The sequence below is a fragment of the Sus scrofa genome, chromosome 5, assembly GCF_000003025.6.
Source record: "Sus scrofa isolate TJ Tabasco breed Duroc chromosome 5, Sscrofa11.1, whole genome shotgun sequence".
Lineage (NCBI taxonomy): Eukaryota > Metazoa > Chordata > Mammalia > Artiodactyla > Suidae > Sus > Sus scrofa.
Window position 1 is genome coordinate 3,838,932 of NC_010447.5, and position 19,600 is coordinate 3,858,531.

At 57.1% G+C, this 19,600-nt stretch overlaps 1 protein-coding gene across 1 annotated transcript in view; it reads right to left on the minus strand.

Moving 5' to 3' along the window:
• The window catches only part of FBLN1 (fibulin 1), an 87,681-nt gene continuing 68,647 nt past the window's right edge, over positions 567-19,600 (minus strand). Inside the window, exon 17 of the mRNA XM_003125955.6 lies at positions 567-1,360. Within this exon, the coding sequence (XP_003126003.3) occupies positions 1,221-1,360 (140 nt within the window). The 3' untranslated portion in view covers positions 567-1,220. The remainder of the gene's footprint in view (positions 1,361-19,600) is intronic.

Here is a 19,600-nt window from a genome sequence, read left to right on the forward strand (position 1 = left end):
TGCTCCTCTCTCAATGCGGCCGGATCACCCCCACCTGGCTGTGTTGCCTGAAGGAATGAGTGAAGCATCACCTGCGGAGTGGGTGGGGACTCCGCCTCTGACGTCTCTGTTCCCGCTGAAGGGAATCATTTCCCTCCACGTGGCGCAGGGAGGGTGCTCGAGCCACGATTTTCTGGGGGGGAGGTATGATGTCAGAAGTGACGTGGGCTGAAAGATTTTCCTTGTTTTTTTTTTTTTCTTTTTAGAGCCGCATTTTCGCAAAGGGAAGTTCCTATGGGCTAGAGCTTGAATGGGAGCTTCGGCTGAGGTCTACACCACAGCCATGGCAACACCAGCTCCTTAACCCACTGAGTGCGGCCAGGGATCGAACCTGCATCCTCATGGATGCTAGTCGGGTTCTTAACTCCCTGAGCCACCACAGGAACTCCCTAGAAGATTTTCTAATGCATACCCTTGGCGCCACCCCAGAACCTTGGGGGTCAGGAGGGTCTAGGAGAAGCCCTTGGGGAATATTTGAGGGCCCTTTGCGAGCAGGGAGCCCCCTCCGAGAGACTGCTGTGCACGGGTTATCAGGAGGATCACAAAGCTGTTTATTTTCCCACTTATGATAAAAGACGGATGCAAGGTGCCTTGACCTAACAGCTTCTGCTTTACCGAGGGGGTCTCTGTTTCCACAGAACTGTGACCGACCTTTAAAGCATTCCCCAAGGCACCGCGACATGCTGCTTCTGGGCAGAGTGGATCATACCTTTGGCAGCCGTGTCCTTAGAACTGGACATAAAAAAATCTGATTGGCAAAAAAAAAAAAAGTGCCAAATGTCAAATTTCATACCATCAAGGCAAGAACTGGTCTCCTCTTGGCATTTGGATTACCTGCCCCCTGAAAAAAAAATGCCTTTTTTTCCCCCCTTGATCTTTAGCAATAATGCCAAGCTCACAGGCAGGAAAAAAAGGGAGCAAAATTTAACCTCTGCCTTAAAAAAAAATAAGCAAGATTTTCAACTGAACAGTGAAGTAACTGGACTCATTTTTGAAACATCAAAATACATCAGATGGACGTATTCATCTGGCCCAGCTTAATACATGTCAGCCTAATGCTACAAACAAGTACATACAATCAAGATATGTCTGGGTGGTTGGTACAAACAGGGATAGGGTGTTGTCGTTTTAGCAATGACTTGGCCTGGAGGCACCGACGTGGCTGCTCCGTGGACTGGCCCTCAGAACCAGTACTCAGAGACGAAGATGTGGACGTTGACAACATTCCGATGGGACACCACACCCCCGACCACGTAGTTCATCTCCAGCTTCAGGACCGCATGAAATGGGCCCACGATGGGCCGCACCTGGCGCACGACACCTGGGGAGAGAGCAGAAGGTGTTCTGGAAGTTAGCAGGGACCCCGGCAATGGGGAGAGGCTAGTGACGTCTGCTCCAGGGATTTCAGAGCTAGAGGAGGCCTCAGACCTCATCAAGTCCCACCCGAGCCAGAAGCTGGGGTCTCCTACGTAGCGTCTCCATCCATGGTCACCCCTGGGCTCTGCTACCACCTCCAGGGACGAGGGACAGTTGGCTCCCTATGACATTCCCACCGTGTGCCACTCGGACTGTGAAGGAATCTGCATGGGGTGGGCTTTGGCGTCGGGTGGCTTAGGGTCAGTGCCAGCTCCCGTTCTCTCGGAGCCCAGGTTTCCTCTTCTGCCATCATCTACTTGACCAAGGATTTGAATTCTTTTTTTTTTTTTTTAAGGCCGCACCTGCGGCATATGGAAGTTCCCAGGCTAGGGGTCGAATGGGAGCCACGATCACAGCAACACTGGATCCAAGCCTCATCTGCAACATACACCACAGTTTGGGGCAATGCTGGATCCTCACCCCACTGAGCGAGGTCAGGGACCAGCCCACATCCTCACAGATACTGTGCCAGGTTCTTAACCTGCTGAGCCGTAATAGGAACTCCCTGACCAAGGATTTAAGAGTCTCAATAAAGGGCCTGGCACGGAGCAGGTGCTCAGTGGACCCCTGTCCCTCCCTCCTATCCACTGTGCCCAGTCCTGCCCTCGGGAAGAACAGAAGCAGGTGTGAGCCCCCTCCCTCAGTGTCTCATAGTGAGGGTGGGCACTGGGGTCCTGGAGACCTTTTATCGGAATAGAAATGTCCCCATTCCCTGTGGGACACGCTCCTGGATCTCTCGCTCACCACACCTTTTTCCACTGAAGGCTGATAGCAAGCTCCCTGTTCCGTGTTCATGGTAACAGGTAAGCCAGAGGGGCTTGGGTCCAGCCAGAGCAGCAGAGATGGGTCAGGACAATCAGAAGGAGGGCAGGTTGCAGAGGGGAGACAGGTGTCCATTCTGGGGAAGCAGGAACCCACTGTGTGAAGCTGCTGGGGGAGTTCTGCCTGGTGCAGGGTAGGGACAGGCAAAGGACATGATCCGTGGCCTCCCCTGCCGACTCAGAGAGCACAGGGCAGACGAGCTCGGCTTGGTCAGGGTGGAAGAGGAGCAGCCCCAGGCGTTCTGCCGAGGAGCAGGGGAGAGGGTTGAGTGCTAAGAGGGGATTCCGTGACTCTCCCCAAACCTGGGCCTGGTAGCTCCATGTCTCCAGGCCGGACCCTGGTGGCACCTCCTGCCTATGCAGGCCACTCAGAGGCTCACAGAGAGAACGCTTCTGCGCTCGGAGACAAGATAGAGGAGGCCAGGGCGAGTGCTACTGTCCTGGACTTGAACAGACGCCGCCCTTCCTGGGCCTTGGGTTCCTCAGCGAGCCGCTGATGCCACGTGAGCCTGTGCTTTTTCGCTCTGCTCCGTCCAGAGACCCCAGCACAGCGTCTGCCCAGGTGAGAGCTCCAGATGTGCGGGTGACCCCCCCACCAGATAGCGGGCTCAGCTCTCCACCCCCGGGGCATTCGCACTCCTCCCCGGGCCCCAGGCGCTGTTCCCGTGATACAGAGAAGACGCACAGGATCCTGCTTTCAAAGCTGGTGGCCGGTCTAGGTGGGCATGTCCTCTGACAGAAGTTGGCATGTTGTCCAGCAGGGGCGAGGATGAAGGTGAGGAAGGCTGAGGGAGTCAGGAAGGCTTCCTGGAGGAGGTACCCTATCCCGCAAATCCCCGGCGCCTGGCACAGAGCAGATGCCACCCGCAGCTGTTGACAGTTAGGAAAGGTCCCACCTCCATCGCACCCACTGTGATATTAGGACTTCCCCCAAGTCAGGGGGCACAGGCGTGCTGGGACGGTCAGCTCTCTGCTCGTCCAGTACGTCAATGTCCTTGGCCGATTTTAAGACACCAACATGATGTCCCGGAAGGCGGGGTTGGGCAGTGCCTGGTCCCCACATGCCACTGCCAGGATTCCTGCAAAGAATGCCCTGGAGCCTGCTGCTCCTCAACCACGTGCTGAGAAAGCACCACTGACGGTTTGCTGCGTCCAGTTGCCGACTGCAGGCGGCTTTCTCAGCAGCCCCGCCGCAGACCCAAGGACGTGCACCAGGCAGCAGGGTCAGGCCTTTGGTGCCCGATCCACGTGCAGTGCCAGGGGAGACTGAAGGGTCCTGAAGGCCCCTTGCACCAGTGGCAGGTCCCTGGTCAGGGCCACCAAGTTCACGCTCAGAGGGGGAACTTGGGTGCGCCACCCCTCTCTCACTTCCTGGGCTTCTGTTTCAAAACCAAAGTGCCCAGCCCCGGGTGGAATTCCAGGCTATTCTAAGCAAACAAGGGCTTTAGCTGTGATGGGGAGATAAGCACAGGCTTCTGTGGGCTGTCAGCACCCTTTCTCTGCCCCCGCCGGGCAATGACATGGCAGCTTTGTCCTGCCGGAACGCCCACAAACATCTTCAGCTCCTGCAGTTGTCACCTCCCTCGGTTTGTCCGCGGCCCCTGGTGACCGGCCGCTCCTGCTTGCTCCTCCCCAGGGGCAGGCTGGGCCGGGGTTGGCGTGGCCCCCATGGGAGCACCATCCAAGGGGCAGGGCTCCCACCAGAGTCACCCCCTCCTGTCCCCAGGCCTGAGGCCAACACTGGAGCCCACCGGCCTCAGTGGCCTGGGTCACATCCCAGGGGCAGTGCTCCGAGGGGCTCAGGGGACCTGAAGAAAAGAGGTGAGAGGCTGGGGGAGCCCACGATCTATTTTAGGACAGAGGAGCAGCGGGGGGGGGGGGGACATTTCTGCAAGCTACGATCAGATTATATATTTCTATATATTATTATTACGTCAAATATCATATAATTAATGATATCTGACTATACAGTATTACTATAAATACAAAATATACATCATAGCCATGTGATATAAACATGTAAACAGACATTTAAAATAGATAAAAATCTAAGTTATGTATAAATATGATCATAAATCAAACCGGTTATTTCTTCTATATTTGTATACACTTTTGCATATATGTATATATTTTATAGAGCGGTTTGTAGAATATGCAAATGTTATAGATGTATGCATACATATGTATTATATATGTAAATATGTAATGCTGATATGTGTAAATATAGGTTTACATAGTAGCATTTAAATGCTTATATATGTAAGTATTACACATGTGAATATGTCTGTAAGTTATATTAACATGTACAGGTGTGTATTACCCATTTATAAAGTGTAAATTTACAAAATATTATAAAATAATTATATCACGCACAGGCACATTTAAATATAGATGCCTGGCTGCATGTGGGAAGCTTGATACCATCAACAATTCAGCCCCACAGAAGTTTCTGGGCCCACCTCTGTGTGCCAGGCACTGGGCTAAGGAAATAACATAGAGAAAATGATGAGTTATGCTCGGGGGGCTCAGCCTGAGGATGGCAAGGAAGCGTGCTGATGCAGTGAACTGGGCTCCAGGACGGGGCCACATTCTAGCTGGACGCTGGCGCTCGAAGCTCTGCAGGACACCCGGTCTGAGTCCACCTGACCGGAGTCAGTCATGTGCCCCCCAGGGAGCTACTTAACCTTTCCAAGTCTCCACCCCTCGTCTGTGAAACAAGGATTCAAAATAACAACCTCCAGGAGGTCCCTGGTGGCCTGGCGGGGAAGGACTCAGCATGACCATGGCTGTGGCTGGGGTTTGATCCCTGGCCCGGAAACTTCCACATGCTGCGGGCAGGGTCAGAAACAAACATGTCAGCCTTCAGAATCAGAAACAAAACCAGCCCAAGGCCATCCTGCTTCTCCTCCAGCAGAAACGACCGCTGGAGATGGATAACCTTCCCGCGTTCCAGTGAGATCTGACTTTCAGTGAAAGTGTGGCTGACGCCGTGCGTGACTGAAAACGGAGCAAGGGTTGAGTATTTTTACTGGACTGACTTAAAATCTTATGAGACAGGAAAGCTCGGAATGTGTAGAAAACGTCCTTAAATATGCCGTGTTGGGGGCCCTCCCCAGGGCCTGTTTTTTTTTTTTTTTTTTTTTTTTTTGTCTTTTTGCCATTTCTTGGGCCGCTCCTGCGGCATATGGAGGTTCCCAGGTTAGGGGTCCAATCGGAGCTGTAGCTGCCACCTACGCCAGAGCCACAGCAATGGGGGATCTGAGCCGCATCTGCGACCTACACCCCAGCTCACGGCAACGCCGGATCCTTAACCCACTGAGCAAGGGCAGGGATTGAACCTGCAACCTCATGGTTCCTAGTCAGATTCGTTAACCACTGCGCCACGACGAGAACTCCAGAGTCTGGTTTTTAAGATGGCTAAAACCCAGAACTCCAAGCAGTCGGCCGGCTCTTCCGATTGCACACAGCTCGCAGACAAAGAAAACGCTGAAGGTGGGAAGGGCTGCTTTAGGGAAAAAGGGCGTTGAGAAGGGGCAGGGGAGGCGGGAGGCTGAATTTCAGAGGCGGGCAGGTCCCCCTCTGGGCCTGGATTTTCTCAGGACCTTTGCATCTAACAAGAAAAATGACTAAGGTGGAAGCAACAGGCGTGTGGCCAGGGTTAACCAAGACATCCCAGGTGTGTGCCCAGCAGGTGCTCAGGGAATGTGCCTCCCTTCCCGGCCCCCCAGAATCAGCGCCCCGTCCCTCTCCTCTGACCTGAGGTCCACACTGCATCTCCAACTCCACCCACACCCCTCGTCAGCCCAGGGCTCCCTTCCAGGCCACATCCATTCAGTGCCTTGACCACAACTCCTCCATCCTCGCTGGGAGCTCTGATTTGGGTGAACCTGCTCTCTTCTTCCCCGGTTAGTTCAGGCTTGAGTCCTCACCTTCACTGAACCTAGACTTTCTCCTGAGCTGACTTCTTTCTTCACAAATTTCCTGCCTATCCATCCAACGACCCACCCAACCACACACCCATCCACCCATCATCCATCCATCCTTCCATCCACCCATCATCCACCCATCATCCATCCACCCATCCATCCATCACCCATCATCCATCCATCATCCATCCATCATCCATCCTTCCACCCAACCATCTACCATCCATCCATCCATCCATCCTAAGGAGACCATTCTGCATGGAGGAGGTTTAAGGGGGATTCCACAGAGAAGCTGACTTTATATTTCAAAAACTAAGTAGGACCTAAGGAGGCAGCTAGGACACGTGCAAAGTGCCAAGATTCAGGCCAGTTCTGGAAACAGTGTAAATCTTGGGGAAAGGCAGGCCGATGAGGCCGAGGAGGTGGGAAAGGACTTCTCCAGGGACCCCACACCTTGTCAGGCTCCCAGAATTGGGGATCCCAGTCCGCAGCCTCCTGGCTTCCTCCCCACCACCGATTCTAGACCAGTGTTCTTTCAGAACCACCAGCAAGCTTCCGTGCAGGCAAACATGAGAGGGAGAAGAGAAACCCTCGCTGTCCATATGTGGCACCACAAATACTAGAAACTGGACCTCCTCCAGGGGCCCAGTTCCATCATCCCTTGATTCTACAGATGTGGACTTGGCATCTGCTATGTGCCAGGCACTGGGGACCAGCTAGACCGCCTCTTTCTCCTTTTTAAAGCTATGCCTGCTGCATGCAGAAGTTCCCAGGCGAGGGACCAAACCCGTGCCACAGCAGTAACAATGCTGGGTCCTTAACCCCTAGGCCACCAGGGAACTCCCCAGACTGCCTCTTTCATGAAGCCTCTGCGGCCCTACTCTGTGTCACTTGGTACGTGGTACCCTTGGTTGTACCACTGCATCTCCCTACGGCAGGGAACCTTAGGCCGGCTCCCCCTTCAGGGGCAGAATCTGCATTGTGTTCACCTCTGTCCCACTGTTCCCAGCAGCGAGCCGAGGGCAAGACACCTCAGCAGCACCATGACAATTATTGAGTGCGATGCAGGCAGAGGAAGAAAGGAGAGAGAGAGAAGAGGGAGAGAGGCAGGAAGGGACATACGTCCTCAGAAGCCCACAATCTAGGAAGGAAGACAAGGCTTTGTCCTAAAGGGAAGGGGCCCCTTGAAGGTCCCTGGCGGGAGCAGCTTTATGCAGAAGGACGTCCTGCAGCAAAACGCAGCACAAAGGGAGAGGGGCGTTTCCCTTGCGCCCGCCTAGTTTACCTCCCCAGCTTTCAAGAGCCCCAGGAGGGGAAAAAAAAAAAAAGGGCCATGATGCTGAATTCAGCTGTGTTAATCTTCCAAGCCCTCATCCTGGCATTTCTGCTCCGGGTCTCAGACACTGCTGGTATTCCGCGGCGTGTCTGTGCCTCTTAAAGATATAATTAAGCCTTTTTTTTTCCTTTGAAAAATGTAGGTCCCCTCGGGCACTTCACCTTCATGTCTTGACTCTGCTTTGTAAATTGCAGCCCATGTGCCGGGGAGGCAGGGGCCTGAACACAGAGCACGGGAGGCCCCGCGAGAGCCCTCCGTCCCCTCGTGGGGGTCTGGGGCTTGGATTCTGGGCCCCTGACGCCAGTCCCCAGCTTTTGATGTTGGAGGAGGAAGATCAGCTGTGGGTGTGAGCGCATGCGTCGTCTATGTCTGCCGTGCGACCCTGCTGTTAAAGAGACCTGGAGTCACGGCGTGGGCTCCTCTGCTGGCTCCTCACCGACCAGCCGTGCGACCTTGTGCACATCACCGTCCTTCTGACGTTCAGCCTCCGACGGACGTCGCGATCCCGTGATTCTAAATGACCAGGTGTCATGGCGTGAGCAGCGTTGTCAAGGAGCAGCGTAACAAAAAGATGATCCAGAGACGGCACACCGCCTCATGCCCGGGGAAATTAACCGTGCTCTTCCAAAGGCAGAGATTAAGCGAGTTAGAAAAGCCAGGGGTGGGTGAGAAAGCTACAGGTCATTTGTCTTCCTGGTCATCGCAGTCTTCCCACGGCCATGTGCGGCCAGAGGCCAACGGCACTGTCTTTCCTGGTCCCTCTTGTGTCTCTGGTTCTTGGGCCATAGCAGGTCCTCGGTCCTACTGTGTACCTGACACACAGAAGGCGCTCAAGCAACAGTTGCTGAGTGAACGAATGAACTAAAGCTCAAAGCATGAAGCGCAAGGTATAAAGCTGAAAATTATCACCCAGAAATGCAGGCGCTGGGAAGGGATGGACAACAGCCAAAGGTCATGGGGCGTCCAGGTGCTGACCACGTGGGAGGAGAAGGGGGACCCATGAGAGCCAGGCCGCACTGTCTGGCCCTGGCGGCCCCCACACAGAGCCAGGCGCGAGAGGCGGGGTCACGTGTGGGCCTGTGGGGATAAGGTGCTGGAACAGAGAACCTGGGAGCTCAGAGGAGGCCCACGAGGTCTCGCCAGACACTAATGTGGTGGAAAGCAGCAAAGCATCACCCGGATCCCACTCAATTTTCCTTGCTAGAGTAGTGAGCTCTGCAGGCTAGATTATAAGCACAGACCAGGAGTTACCGCCGAGGCGCAGTGGGTTAAGAATCTGACTGCGGTGGCTCAGGTCGCTGTGGAGACCCCAGTAGGATCCCTGGCCTGGCGCAGTGGGTTAGAGAATCCAGCTTTGCTGCAGCTGTGGCTCAGATTCAATCTCTGGGCCAGGAACTTCCATATGCCGTGGGTGTGGCCAAAAAAAAAAAAAAAATTGGCATAGACCAAAGGCAAAGAGGAACCACCAAGAATACAGAGAAAGGCTGCCCGTGCTTCTCAAGCAAAGTCCTGGTGTTACTGATGGGCTGGGAAGAGTCCACAGCTGGGTAGAGCATGGAACTTAATGGGCCCCATGTGCCCACTGCGCCCTCCGTCTGCCCGGCCTCCTCTGGAGGGAAGGTGAGTGCCTGCCTTTCACTGTGGAGCAGAACGAGGCTCCGGAGGCAGCATGTCCCAGTCCCTGCAGCTCCTGGGCTGGGCGTGGCTTCCACCCGGAGGGGACTGACCCTGAGCCCAGCCCTCTCCATCCCAGTGTGACGTGTCTGGGGAAACTCCCAGAACGTACTGCCCGTGGCTGAGTCATCGAGGGGACCACAACAGCAGAAGGGAAGCGCAGGCTCATCACCTCAGTAACTGGCGGTGAAGGAAAGGGATTTCTGAAAGCCCTTCTTCTCCTCTTGCCCTGAAAAAACACCAGGCAGGAGCTCGAGGGAAAGGGGGCAGGTGTCTGGACTACTTCAAATACCAAGTGCAGAACCCGGCAGAACGCAGCCTGATTTCTTCATTACGACACATGCGCTCCCCCGCGGGTGCCCCCTGAGCCACACCAGACAGTGTGAACGGGACAGCTGCCGGTACCTAAGCATCACCCCGGTGCCACCTCTCCCTTGGGGAGGAACGTGGAAAGAAACGTCAGCTCTGCACAGGCCTTTCCCACGCCTCCCTCACGCGATAATGACATGCCCACAGCGCCTCGTCAGTCCCAGGCCCACTGCTGTCTCCTTCCCCCTCGTCTCAGCCCCCCGCCACGGGGCCTCGTCCCCCAGGTCCCTGGAGGGGCAAAGGAGGCTGTGGCGGGGAGCTGAGTTCTCCAGGTCAGGGACCAGCAAGCAGCACAGCATCTCCCTGACCCAGATTCTGGCCACTGCCCCTTCCGCCAGGCTGGCCAGGGGAAGAGAGGCCTGGGCGGTTGTCTGGGAGGGGGCTGCCCTCTGATGCACCTGCTTTTGCCAAGGTGGCTGACAATGTGACAGGAAGGGTGAGAAATCCTTTCCTCTTCCTGTGTGTCCTCCTGCCCCGACGGGCGCACTCACCCACCTGCTGGGGTCCCACCCCCTGCCCCCACCTCCCTAGCCACTCACATCTCTCCAGATGCCCCCAGATGGGCAACTGGACCCCCCATCCTCGTCCCCCAAACCTACTGCCCTTCTCCCAGGCCCCCAGTCCGGTGCTTGGAGTCCAAGGCCACGGGCAACCAGCCTCCTGCTCCACCCCTGCCAAGGCTGACTCACTCCACTGCTCCACCCGCAACCCCACCTGCCTCAGTTCCGGCCTGTCTTTCCACCTGAACGCTCCCAACACCTTCGTCCTCACCCCAGGCCCCCCTCCCACCCTGGCCGGAGCCAGCCCCCTAGAAGCAAGTCCCCTGGGGGTCACCTAGTGGTGCCGCCTGGAACTTTTCTCGCCCAGGAGGTGAGGCACACCTTGATGAGGCCCTGCCCCCCGTCCAGGCTGATTTCTCAGCACTGCCCCTGCTCCAGCCCCGCCGAACCCCTCGAAGGCCCCCCAAGATGAGCCGAGACCACGGGAGGGCAGGATGGGCACGGGTGTGGGCAGCCTGGCCTGATTGAGGACGGAAGACCCGAAACGGCTCTCCAGGCTCCGAGCCGCGCTCCCCACCCCCCAGAGGCCATGGGGCTGAGGGATTAAGAGGCTGGATCGCGGCTGATCTCCGCAGGGCAGCCTGGGCGCCCCGAGCCCTCCGCGGAGCTGCGTGCGCGCTGGGGTTACAGACAGTGAGCGGCGCTGGGTCCTCCCGAGGCCCTGGCCCCCAGGGAAGGCAGACAGACACAGACGACAGCAGAGGTGCTTTGGTACGGCCAAGGGAAGCGCCCCCCCGTCGCCCCCAGACCTGGCGCAGGGCCTGGGGATGCTTCACCAAGGACTTGACCTGGAGCTGACTTTGGACTGTTTGGGGTTTTCCTTGTTTGCTTGGTTTGGGGTGTTTTGTTTGTTTGTTTCTTGGTTTTTAGGGCAGCGCCCACAGCATATAGAGGTTCCCAGGCTAGGGGTTGAACTGGAGCTGCAGCTGCCGGCCTACACTGCTGACATGGCAATGCAGGATCTGAGCTGCGTCTGCAGCCTACACCACGGCTCACTACAACACCGGGTCCTTAACCCACTGAGAGAGGCCGGGGATGGAACACATGTCCTCATGGATACTAGTTGGGTTCTTAACCCACCGAGCCACAGCAGGAACTCCTGGCGCTGGACTTTGAAGGACGAGGTGGCCGGGAACAGACAGCGGGGAGGGGCTCACGTGGAGGGTTTCTGCTGTTTCCCAGGTGGGCGAGAATTCAGGGGGGCGGGGGGGCCAGCGGCCAGATGGCCCGAGGCACTGAGACCCCTTCCAGGAGCGAAGGGGTCACTGTGGGATCTCAGACGGAGGGGACACGCTGAGGTGTGGTGAGAACTGTCACTTTTTCTCCCTTCCTCCCTAGGAGATGCTACGAATGAGCCAATTCAGGACAGAGGGGGCTTCCTGCTGGTGGGGCCACAGCATGAAACCCCCAAGCTTCAATTCCCTTGGCCCCCAGCCAGGGCCCCACAGAGGTTCTTCCAGCACGGGATCCTCAGAGCCAGAAGCACCAACCAGCCTGCGACTGAACATTCATTATGCACCGACTCTATGGACGGGTTCACTGCCAGGGCTGCAGAGAAATGCCAGGCCTGGGAAGACCTGAGGAGGAGGACTCGGTCTACCCAAGGTCACACAGGAAGGTCACGGTGGCAGAAACCCCACAGCGCGCGCACGCCTCCGCCATGTCCCGTGAGCCTGGTTCCCCCTCGGGGCCTCCGTCTCCTCACCTGAAAATGGGACCACCACCACCTCTCCGAGGAACAAGCGACACGGCACATTTTGACAGCGTGCGGGGAGGGTGCCTGGCGCGCAGCAAGGGCCCAGGAAGGTTTGCTGTCAAGATGGCTGTGACAACAGGGACCGATACCTGGGCTTCCCAGCCGCAGACACAGATGGAACATCCCTGGCTGAGTCTATCAGAAACACGGCCACCAAGGCCAAAGGACGTGCCCTTCGTGACGATGGCTGATGGGGGGTGCCTGGGTCCTCTGTGACTTGACGGTCGTCAGGTGAGGCCGTCAGAAGATTTGCATCATCGTCAGCCTGTTTTTTTCTAATTTTGCACGACATGCCTCTACTGCTGTTTGGCTAACACACTTCATTTTCTTAAAAAAAAAAAAATAATTTATGAACGTGCCGGTGATACCAAAGGCTTTTCAAAAGGTGCCTAAGAGCAGCGGTAAGAGTCACAAATCATTCTGGACACAGACGATCCCCAGGAGAACCTTGGGAGATGCTGAGAGGCTGCTCTGGGCTCACTTTAACCCCTTGGTGACTCTGGAAGGAGCAGGAGAGCATGATCCTGCAGCCTGCTGGGCGCTGGGCCTGGGCCACCTCCTGGTGGGTGGTATGTGCGCATAAGTGTGTGTGCAAGAAAGAAAGACGAACATGCTGACGGCCTGGGGCGTGGCACAAGTGAACCCCTTGTAGGCTCTTTCGATACTTTTTTTTTTTTTTTTGTCTTTTCAGGGCCAAACCCACTGCATATGGAGGTTCCCAGGCTAGGGGTTGAATTGGAGCTACAGCTGCTGGGCTACACCACAGCCACAGCAACATCAGATCTGAGCTGCATCTGCGACATACACCACAGCTCACGGCAATGCCAGATCCTTATCCCACCGAGCAAGGCCAGGGATCGACCTGTGTCCTCGTGGATACTAATTGGGTTTGTGACCCACTGAGCCATGATGGGAACTGCCCCCTTGTAGGTTCTTGACTCTGGGAATTCACAATCCATAGAAGAAAAGTCCGGCAGAAACTCACAAAGCCGTGACCACCACAACCTTCCCACTGGCCCGAGCCCCTCTCTGCTCCCACCCAGGGCAGGTCTCTGGAAGGGGTTCCCCAGCACTGCCTCCAGAGTTCCCGCTCAGGTGTGTCTCTCTTTGACCCCACCCCACTGAGACGGCCTTGTCAAGGTCACCATCAGCCAGGGCGACACAGATCTGAATCCTGGGTGCTCCTCTGACAGGACTCTCACCATTGCTGACACGGCCCACCGCCCCGCCCCCTGGAAAGCCGCCTTCTCCGGGCTGGTCTCCTCTCTCCTCTGTCCACACACAGTTCCTTGGTGAGCTTGTCTGGTCTCGGGGTTCCAACCACCATCCACACACGAATGCCTCCCAGACTCATTAGTCTACCCCACGTGGCCACAGGGCTCCACCAAGCCCCTCAATCTTACTGTCATCTTCTGACCTCCTCAAAGCTGCCACGTCACAGCTTCCCTGTCTCACCTGAAGACAACCCCAGTTTCTTTGATCTTCAGGTCAAAACCCATGGGGTTACCCTTGCCTCTGTGCCTAACCTGGTACCAGCGCCCAATGGTGTTGGAATCTGTCTGCGGCTCACCCCACCAGCTGGGGTCACGTCGTCAAAGCCACCATCGGCAGGATCCCGCCTGCATCCCTGGGCTAGCCTGCAGCGCCTCCCTGCGCCCAGCCACACCCCAGCGCACAGAGGGCGCGTTTTCAAGAAGGGTCGTCTCGCGCCTTGTCTCCAGACCCTCATGCGGATCCCATCTCACTCGGCAGAAAAGCCAGAGCCATTTCGGCGGCCTCCAGACCCTGCCTCGTCAGCCACTGCCTCACACCTCTGCTCCAGCCCAGTGGCCTCCTGGCTGCAATTTCAAATACACCAGACTTGCCTCTGCCTCGGGGCCTTTGCACGTGCTGTTTCCTCTGCCTGAAGCTCTGGGTGCCAATCTCCGCATGGTTCGTTTCCTCAGCTCCTCGGGTCTTAAACAAACTGCTCCTCCCCAGACCCTGCCACCCACTCTGCCCTCTGCCTGGCACTCATGGTGTAGAGATGCTTGTTTCTTGTCTGCTCCTATCTTCTGAAATAAAACACATCTGAGGTGTGGATTCATGTCTGTCACTCTCGGTCACTGTCATCCCCTAGAGCTGGGCCTGCCCCCATACAGGCCTGAAAGGTTCGTGCGGGGAGGGTGCCTGGCGCGCAGCAAGGGCCCAGGAAGGTTTGCTGTCAAGATGGCTGTGACAACGGGGACCGATACCTGGGCTTCCCAGCCGCAGACACAGATGGAACATCCCTGGGGGCGCAAAGGAAGGCGCTCCACATGCTGCCCGTAGGGGGCCTGGAGGGCAAGGGAAAGGAGGTGATGGCTGACTTGGGCTTTGAGGGATGCATAGGAGCTTACCAAGAGGAGAAGCAGGTGAGTACCATAGCTAAAGTCTGGGAGGAGAGAGGGGCCATGACAGGGCTGGGGTCTGGGACGTGGGCTGGTGTGGCTGGAGTCAGTGGAGGGGACAGGAAGGGCTAAGGGTGCTGGACGCTGGGAAAGAGCTAAGCAGGCTGAGGACGTCTCTCCAGCCCACGGGCAGCAGGTCTGGACAGGAAAGGTGGGGTTCAAAACCTGGCAAAGCCAGCAGCAACCGCTCTGGGGGTGGGAGGTGGGGAGCAGAGGGTCCCTGGCTTCTGGCTTCAGGAACCAAGTGGCTAGGGCATCTTTCACATGATCGGGGCACACTGCTAAAGAGGGGGTGCTCTGCCAGGCTCAGGGGTGCTCATAGGACCACACGGCTGAGCGAAGACCTCAGGAGGCGGGGCCCGCAGGTGTAGGAAGCATCCCACGTCACACAGGGGTCTGGGGTCAGGAGCTGGGAGGTGTCCGGCGCGGCTTCCTGTGGTCCCTGAGTGGGGGACTCACAAGCAGTGGACCCCTCTGAGCCCACAGGGTCCTGCCCAAGCCAGGGGGCTGCCTGGGGGCGACCTCTGAGAGTTTCCGCGTCCGGGAAACTGGGCAACGAAACCCCTCCTTACTGAGTCTCGGAGGGGGCATAGCTGTGAGTCAGGACGGCGCTGGGCCTAACCAGACCCCATGTCTGCTCCTGGGGTCCCAGCAGGGAGCACGAAAAGTGCCAGTGTTTGTCCCCCTCTTGTCCCCGTCTCCGCTCTCAGAGGGAACCCCACCTGCCCTCAGCCTCCCTCTGATGCACGGCCAGCCTCCAGGTGAAGTCGGCTGAGGCTGTCCTGCGTTGTCACCTGGGAAACGACTTGGCTGCTGGCCAGGGTGTGGCCCCGGGTGACAGGGCTGTGCCTCCCAGAGAAGAGAAAGCGCCTAATCCCCGGGATTTGCCGTGGAAGCCAGGACAGGACCCATCACTCACCACTGGCAGGGACGGCCTCGCTGTTGTTTTTAGGTGGAATTTCTGAATCTCATTCGTAATGTGTACTGATCCCGGGCCAAGCTTTCCGAATCAGGCTGCCGGATGGGGTCAGCAGCGCGTGTTTAACCCCTTCAGCAGTAACGATTTCAAAGAAGTGATCTGGGCCCTGCTACCTGGAACAATTGATGGTGACTTGAAGCCATATGGCTGGGCAAGCAAACTCTCCACTTTGTCTGAGGCCTCGCCTGACCAGGGCAGAGGTACAGCTAGGTTGGTATCTTCACTAGCAAGCTCTTGCATCTGGGCTGCCATGTCCAGTGGAGTAGGTTGTGCACTGTACACAGAAAAGGCTGTGTGCATGCCCATGGGGTGGTGCAGTGCACAACACTTTCAACTGTACACGGCAGCCCTTCTCTCTCTCCTGCTGAGACATTAACAGGGACAGAGCCGACCACTGACAAACAAGCACTTTCCACTGCAGGAACTCAGCAGGAGGCCAGGGAAGCTAGGAGGCAGCTTCTTGGAGGCAGCGTCTGTGGCTTGGGTGTAAATTTGTTCCCCGGCACCCAGCACAGGGCTTGGCTTGGGGTAGGAACCCAGGACATTCTTGTTGAATATTCGTCATATTCAGGATAACTCAAGGATGACAGAACATGGGAGGCGTGGCCTCCACTATTCTGCTTCAGGGTGGGCCTGACCCGTCAACCCAAGCCCTGAGCTCCCAGGTAGCTGGAACCACTCTAGGGAAAACTGTCCTGGCATCGTCCCATGTGCCTCCCTCTGGCCCGCTGCCCTGTCCTCTAGGGGGGCTCTGAGCTCTCGCCAGCCGTCCAGCTCCAAACAGCTTCCTCTCACTGGCACCTTTATCCCCCGAACAACCTACCCAGTCACATCAAAACGCCTGCGACTTCTCCCGCTGCTCATACTCCCACAAGGCAAATATTATTAGAACCATTTTGCTGAGAAGAAAACCAAGGCCCAGAGAGGTCATGGGACCTGCCTGAGGTCACACAGCTAGAATCAGAGAAGCAAGAATCAAGCCCAGAATGCAGGACCCCGAGTTCAGGGCTCCATCTGTGGCAACAGACCCTACGGGGTTGGCCCTACAAGGGTCACGCCGGCCGTCGGTATTTTCCGACCTTGACGAGAAATAGAGCGCGACTTCAAGAGGTCAATGTTTGGGCTTCCCTTTCGGAGGGGCTGTGAGGCCTTGTTAGGAGGGTGGTTACACGTAGAGCCCCTGTGTGTCTTCAGCACAGACACGTCACACTGGGGAAGGGACTGGGTCCCATTAATACTGACTTCCTGCACACCTACTATGTGCCGGGCACCGCTAGGCGCTTGCACGTAGTCGCTTCATCTAATGACAAGAGTGGCGTCTGTAATGAGGGCCTGTCCCTCCTCAACCTACCACAGGTGGCCACCTCGACGGTCAGCCGGACCATGTCATTCATTCAGATTCACTGGGAGCAGGGCTGGCGGCCGGGGTGCCTGGCCCGGGGCTGAGGGCAGGAGCCCCTGCGCTTCTCAGGGGACCTAGCGGAGGACGAGGAGCGCAGGGGACAACCCACGGCGGGCATGACATCCTGCACACCTGCTTGCAAACTGCGGCGCTGACTCCCTGCCTAAGGGCCCCGGGGCCAGCCCTTGAGGTTTTTCTTATGGAAACTGATGCCAGTCCAGGGGGGGCCACCCTGCGAGGCTGCGTGAGAGCCTGTGTGACACTGTGAAGGGTGAGTGGACAACACGGGGATGCTGGGTGGCTCGTCCACTCCCGAGCAAAACTGAGCAAAATCTCTAGACCTTGTCCACGGGTCCAGGGTGGCCCCAGCCTGGGAACACGAAGCCAGGTCTTGATGCCACAGGGTTGTCCCTTTCTCCCAGCCAGCGAGGCAGAAACATCTCAGAAGTCAAACCCTGTGTGTGTACACACTGGTCCCTACCCCCCTCACACCCACACAGCCTGCAACACCCTGCTTATACGTTCACTCCCACCTAAACTCACACACACACACCTGCACTCAGCCCCCGGCCCCCCAGACCCGCATGCGCACCAAGTCAGACCCGACCAGAAACAAGCTGTGAAGGGGAGTGGGGTCGGAATCTCTTTTCAAATGTGCAGGTTATACTTAAAGCACATTTCCAGCCAGAGAGGGTACTGCCCAGCCTACAACAACCTGCCTAAATCACAGGCAATCCCAGTGTCTGCCTGAAGGCAGCGTGGCCCGGCTTTGGTTGCACAGCCCTCCCCCGAGGCCCCAGGCGCCCCACCAGTTCCTGTCTGCAGAAGAGGGACCGGGCAGAAGCCCCTGGGCAGGAGCTAGTCGGCAGTTCTGCAGGGGAAGGGCCATCGGGGAGCCTCCAGGACCCTGTCCCCTCTCTAGCAGGGTGGTGGTGTGAACCTCACATCTTTTTTCTTTTTTTGGGGGGGCGGGGTGCACCTGCAGCATAGGGAAGTTCCCAGGCTACGGGTAGAATCAGAGCTATAGCTGCCGGCCTACACCACTGTCACAGCAGCACAGGATCCAAGACGCATCTGCAACCTACACCGCAGCCTGTGGCAACGCCGGAACCTTAAACCACCGAGCGAGGCCAGCATCAAACCCGCATCTTCATGGAGACTATGTTGGGTTCTTAACCCGCTGAGCCACAACAGAAACTCTGTGAACCCCACCTCTTAACTACAGACTTGAGGGGGTTCTGAGTCCCAAAGAGGTGGCCCAAGCCCAAGCCCCCATGGCCAGGAACACTGCAAGGGCTTAAAAGGAGATGCTTCATTATGTATCCTCTCAGACTAAGACATGGACCCAATGGCTGCTGGTGTAGACGCCAGCTGGTGTAGACCAGAGAAAAATGGAGACAGATGGCCTGGGTCTAACTCCCATCCTCAAACCCTCCCGGGCTGGGAGAACCTGGGCAGCAACTAAGTACCTCTGGCCTCAGTCTTGTCATCTACTAAGTGGGGACAACCACCACCTCATGGTGCCAGAGGGACCTTGAAACACCACCATGGGCACTGCCAGCCCCCCAGGAGCATCTGGGGGGCCACAGGAGAATGTCCATGGAGTCCCGGGGGTACAGACACCCCCATCCCCTGCTCTCTCCCTCCCTGGTGCATTCTGGATGTTCTGGAGGCACTAAACTGGGTGCCCGCCCCCTCCCGCCTCTCATCACACAGCCCCTGGGCCAGGAATGCCGTTTTGCGCGGTCGCTCCCCTTTGGCCATCAAGACCCAACATAAATGGGTCTCCCCAGACTGCTCCATGTGTCCCGCCAGGCTGCCTCTGCTCTGCACGTCCAGCACCTCCCATGTGGTATCAGAACGGTCTGGTCGGGCATCCTTCTCCCCCTCTGGGCTGGGAGGTCCCCGAGCGTGTGAACTGTGTACCCCCCACTGACAGCCTCTCCAGAGCCAACCCACGGCCTGGCCGCAGGGGGCCTCAGGGTGTGTCTTGGATTGAAGGGACAGTTAGGTGACAGGATGACAGTCTTGGCAAGGCCTCCAGGTGCACGAGACTGGTGGGAACCAGCAGAGAGCGGTGGGGAGTGCAGCAAGAGCCAGGGAATGCTGGGGGTGTGTGTGTGTGTGTGTGTGTGGTCACTGGAGATGAAAACTAACCTGCATTTGGTCCCTGGGGCGGGTCAGTGAGGACTGTGACAAGATGCCAAACCCCAGGACTCTGGGAGGTCACAGTTGAGATTTGTCGACCTGCGCCGGCATTGAAGGTGAAGAACGAGCAAGACTTGAGCCGAGCTCCGTGATTCGAATAGGAGCAGCGGTCTCGAAGCTTCAAAGCCACCCTTTTAGGAGGAAGGACGCCCCTTCAGGTCTCTGTGGTCAAGAGGAGAGGTTCAAAATGCCACCACGCCAAGGAAAGGAACAGGGCCCTGGCATATCCGTCTCGGAGATTCTTATCCTGGCCGCCTCCTCCATGCAGCCTGCCTCGATTTGCCCAGGTACAGGCAACCCGGGCTGTGCACCCACAGTACCTCTCATGGTGCTGTCTTGTCACTCTCTGGTGACTGCCAGCCTCCCTAGAGGCAGAGGGGCCTCCTCTTCACTCAGCACATAGTAGGTGGTCCATAAGCACGGTGGTGGAGCCAGTGACCCGGTTTGTCCAAGTGCCCTCCAGGCCTGCTGGCCCCTTGACCTCCGAGCAGCCCTCGGGCAGCCCTGAGCCTGGTCACAGAGCTTGGTCACAACGGAGGGAGCCTTCTTATTATTCCTTAAGGACCTTCTCCGCTAAATGGAACAGAAGCGGGGAGGGACAGTGCGTTTCGGGACCTGGGGGCAGCTCAGGGAAACTCTCTGTTTCTGAAATGATCACTCATGTCTGAGTGAAACCCACGTGAAA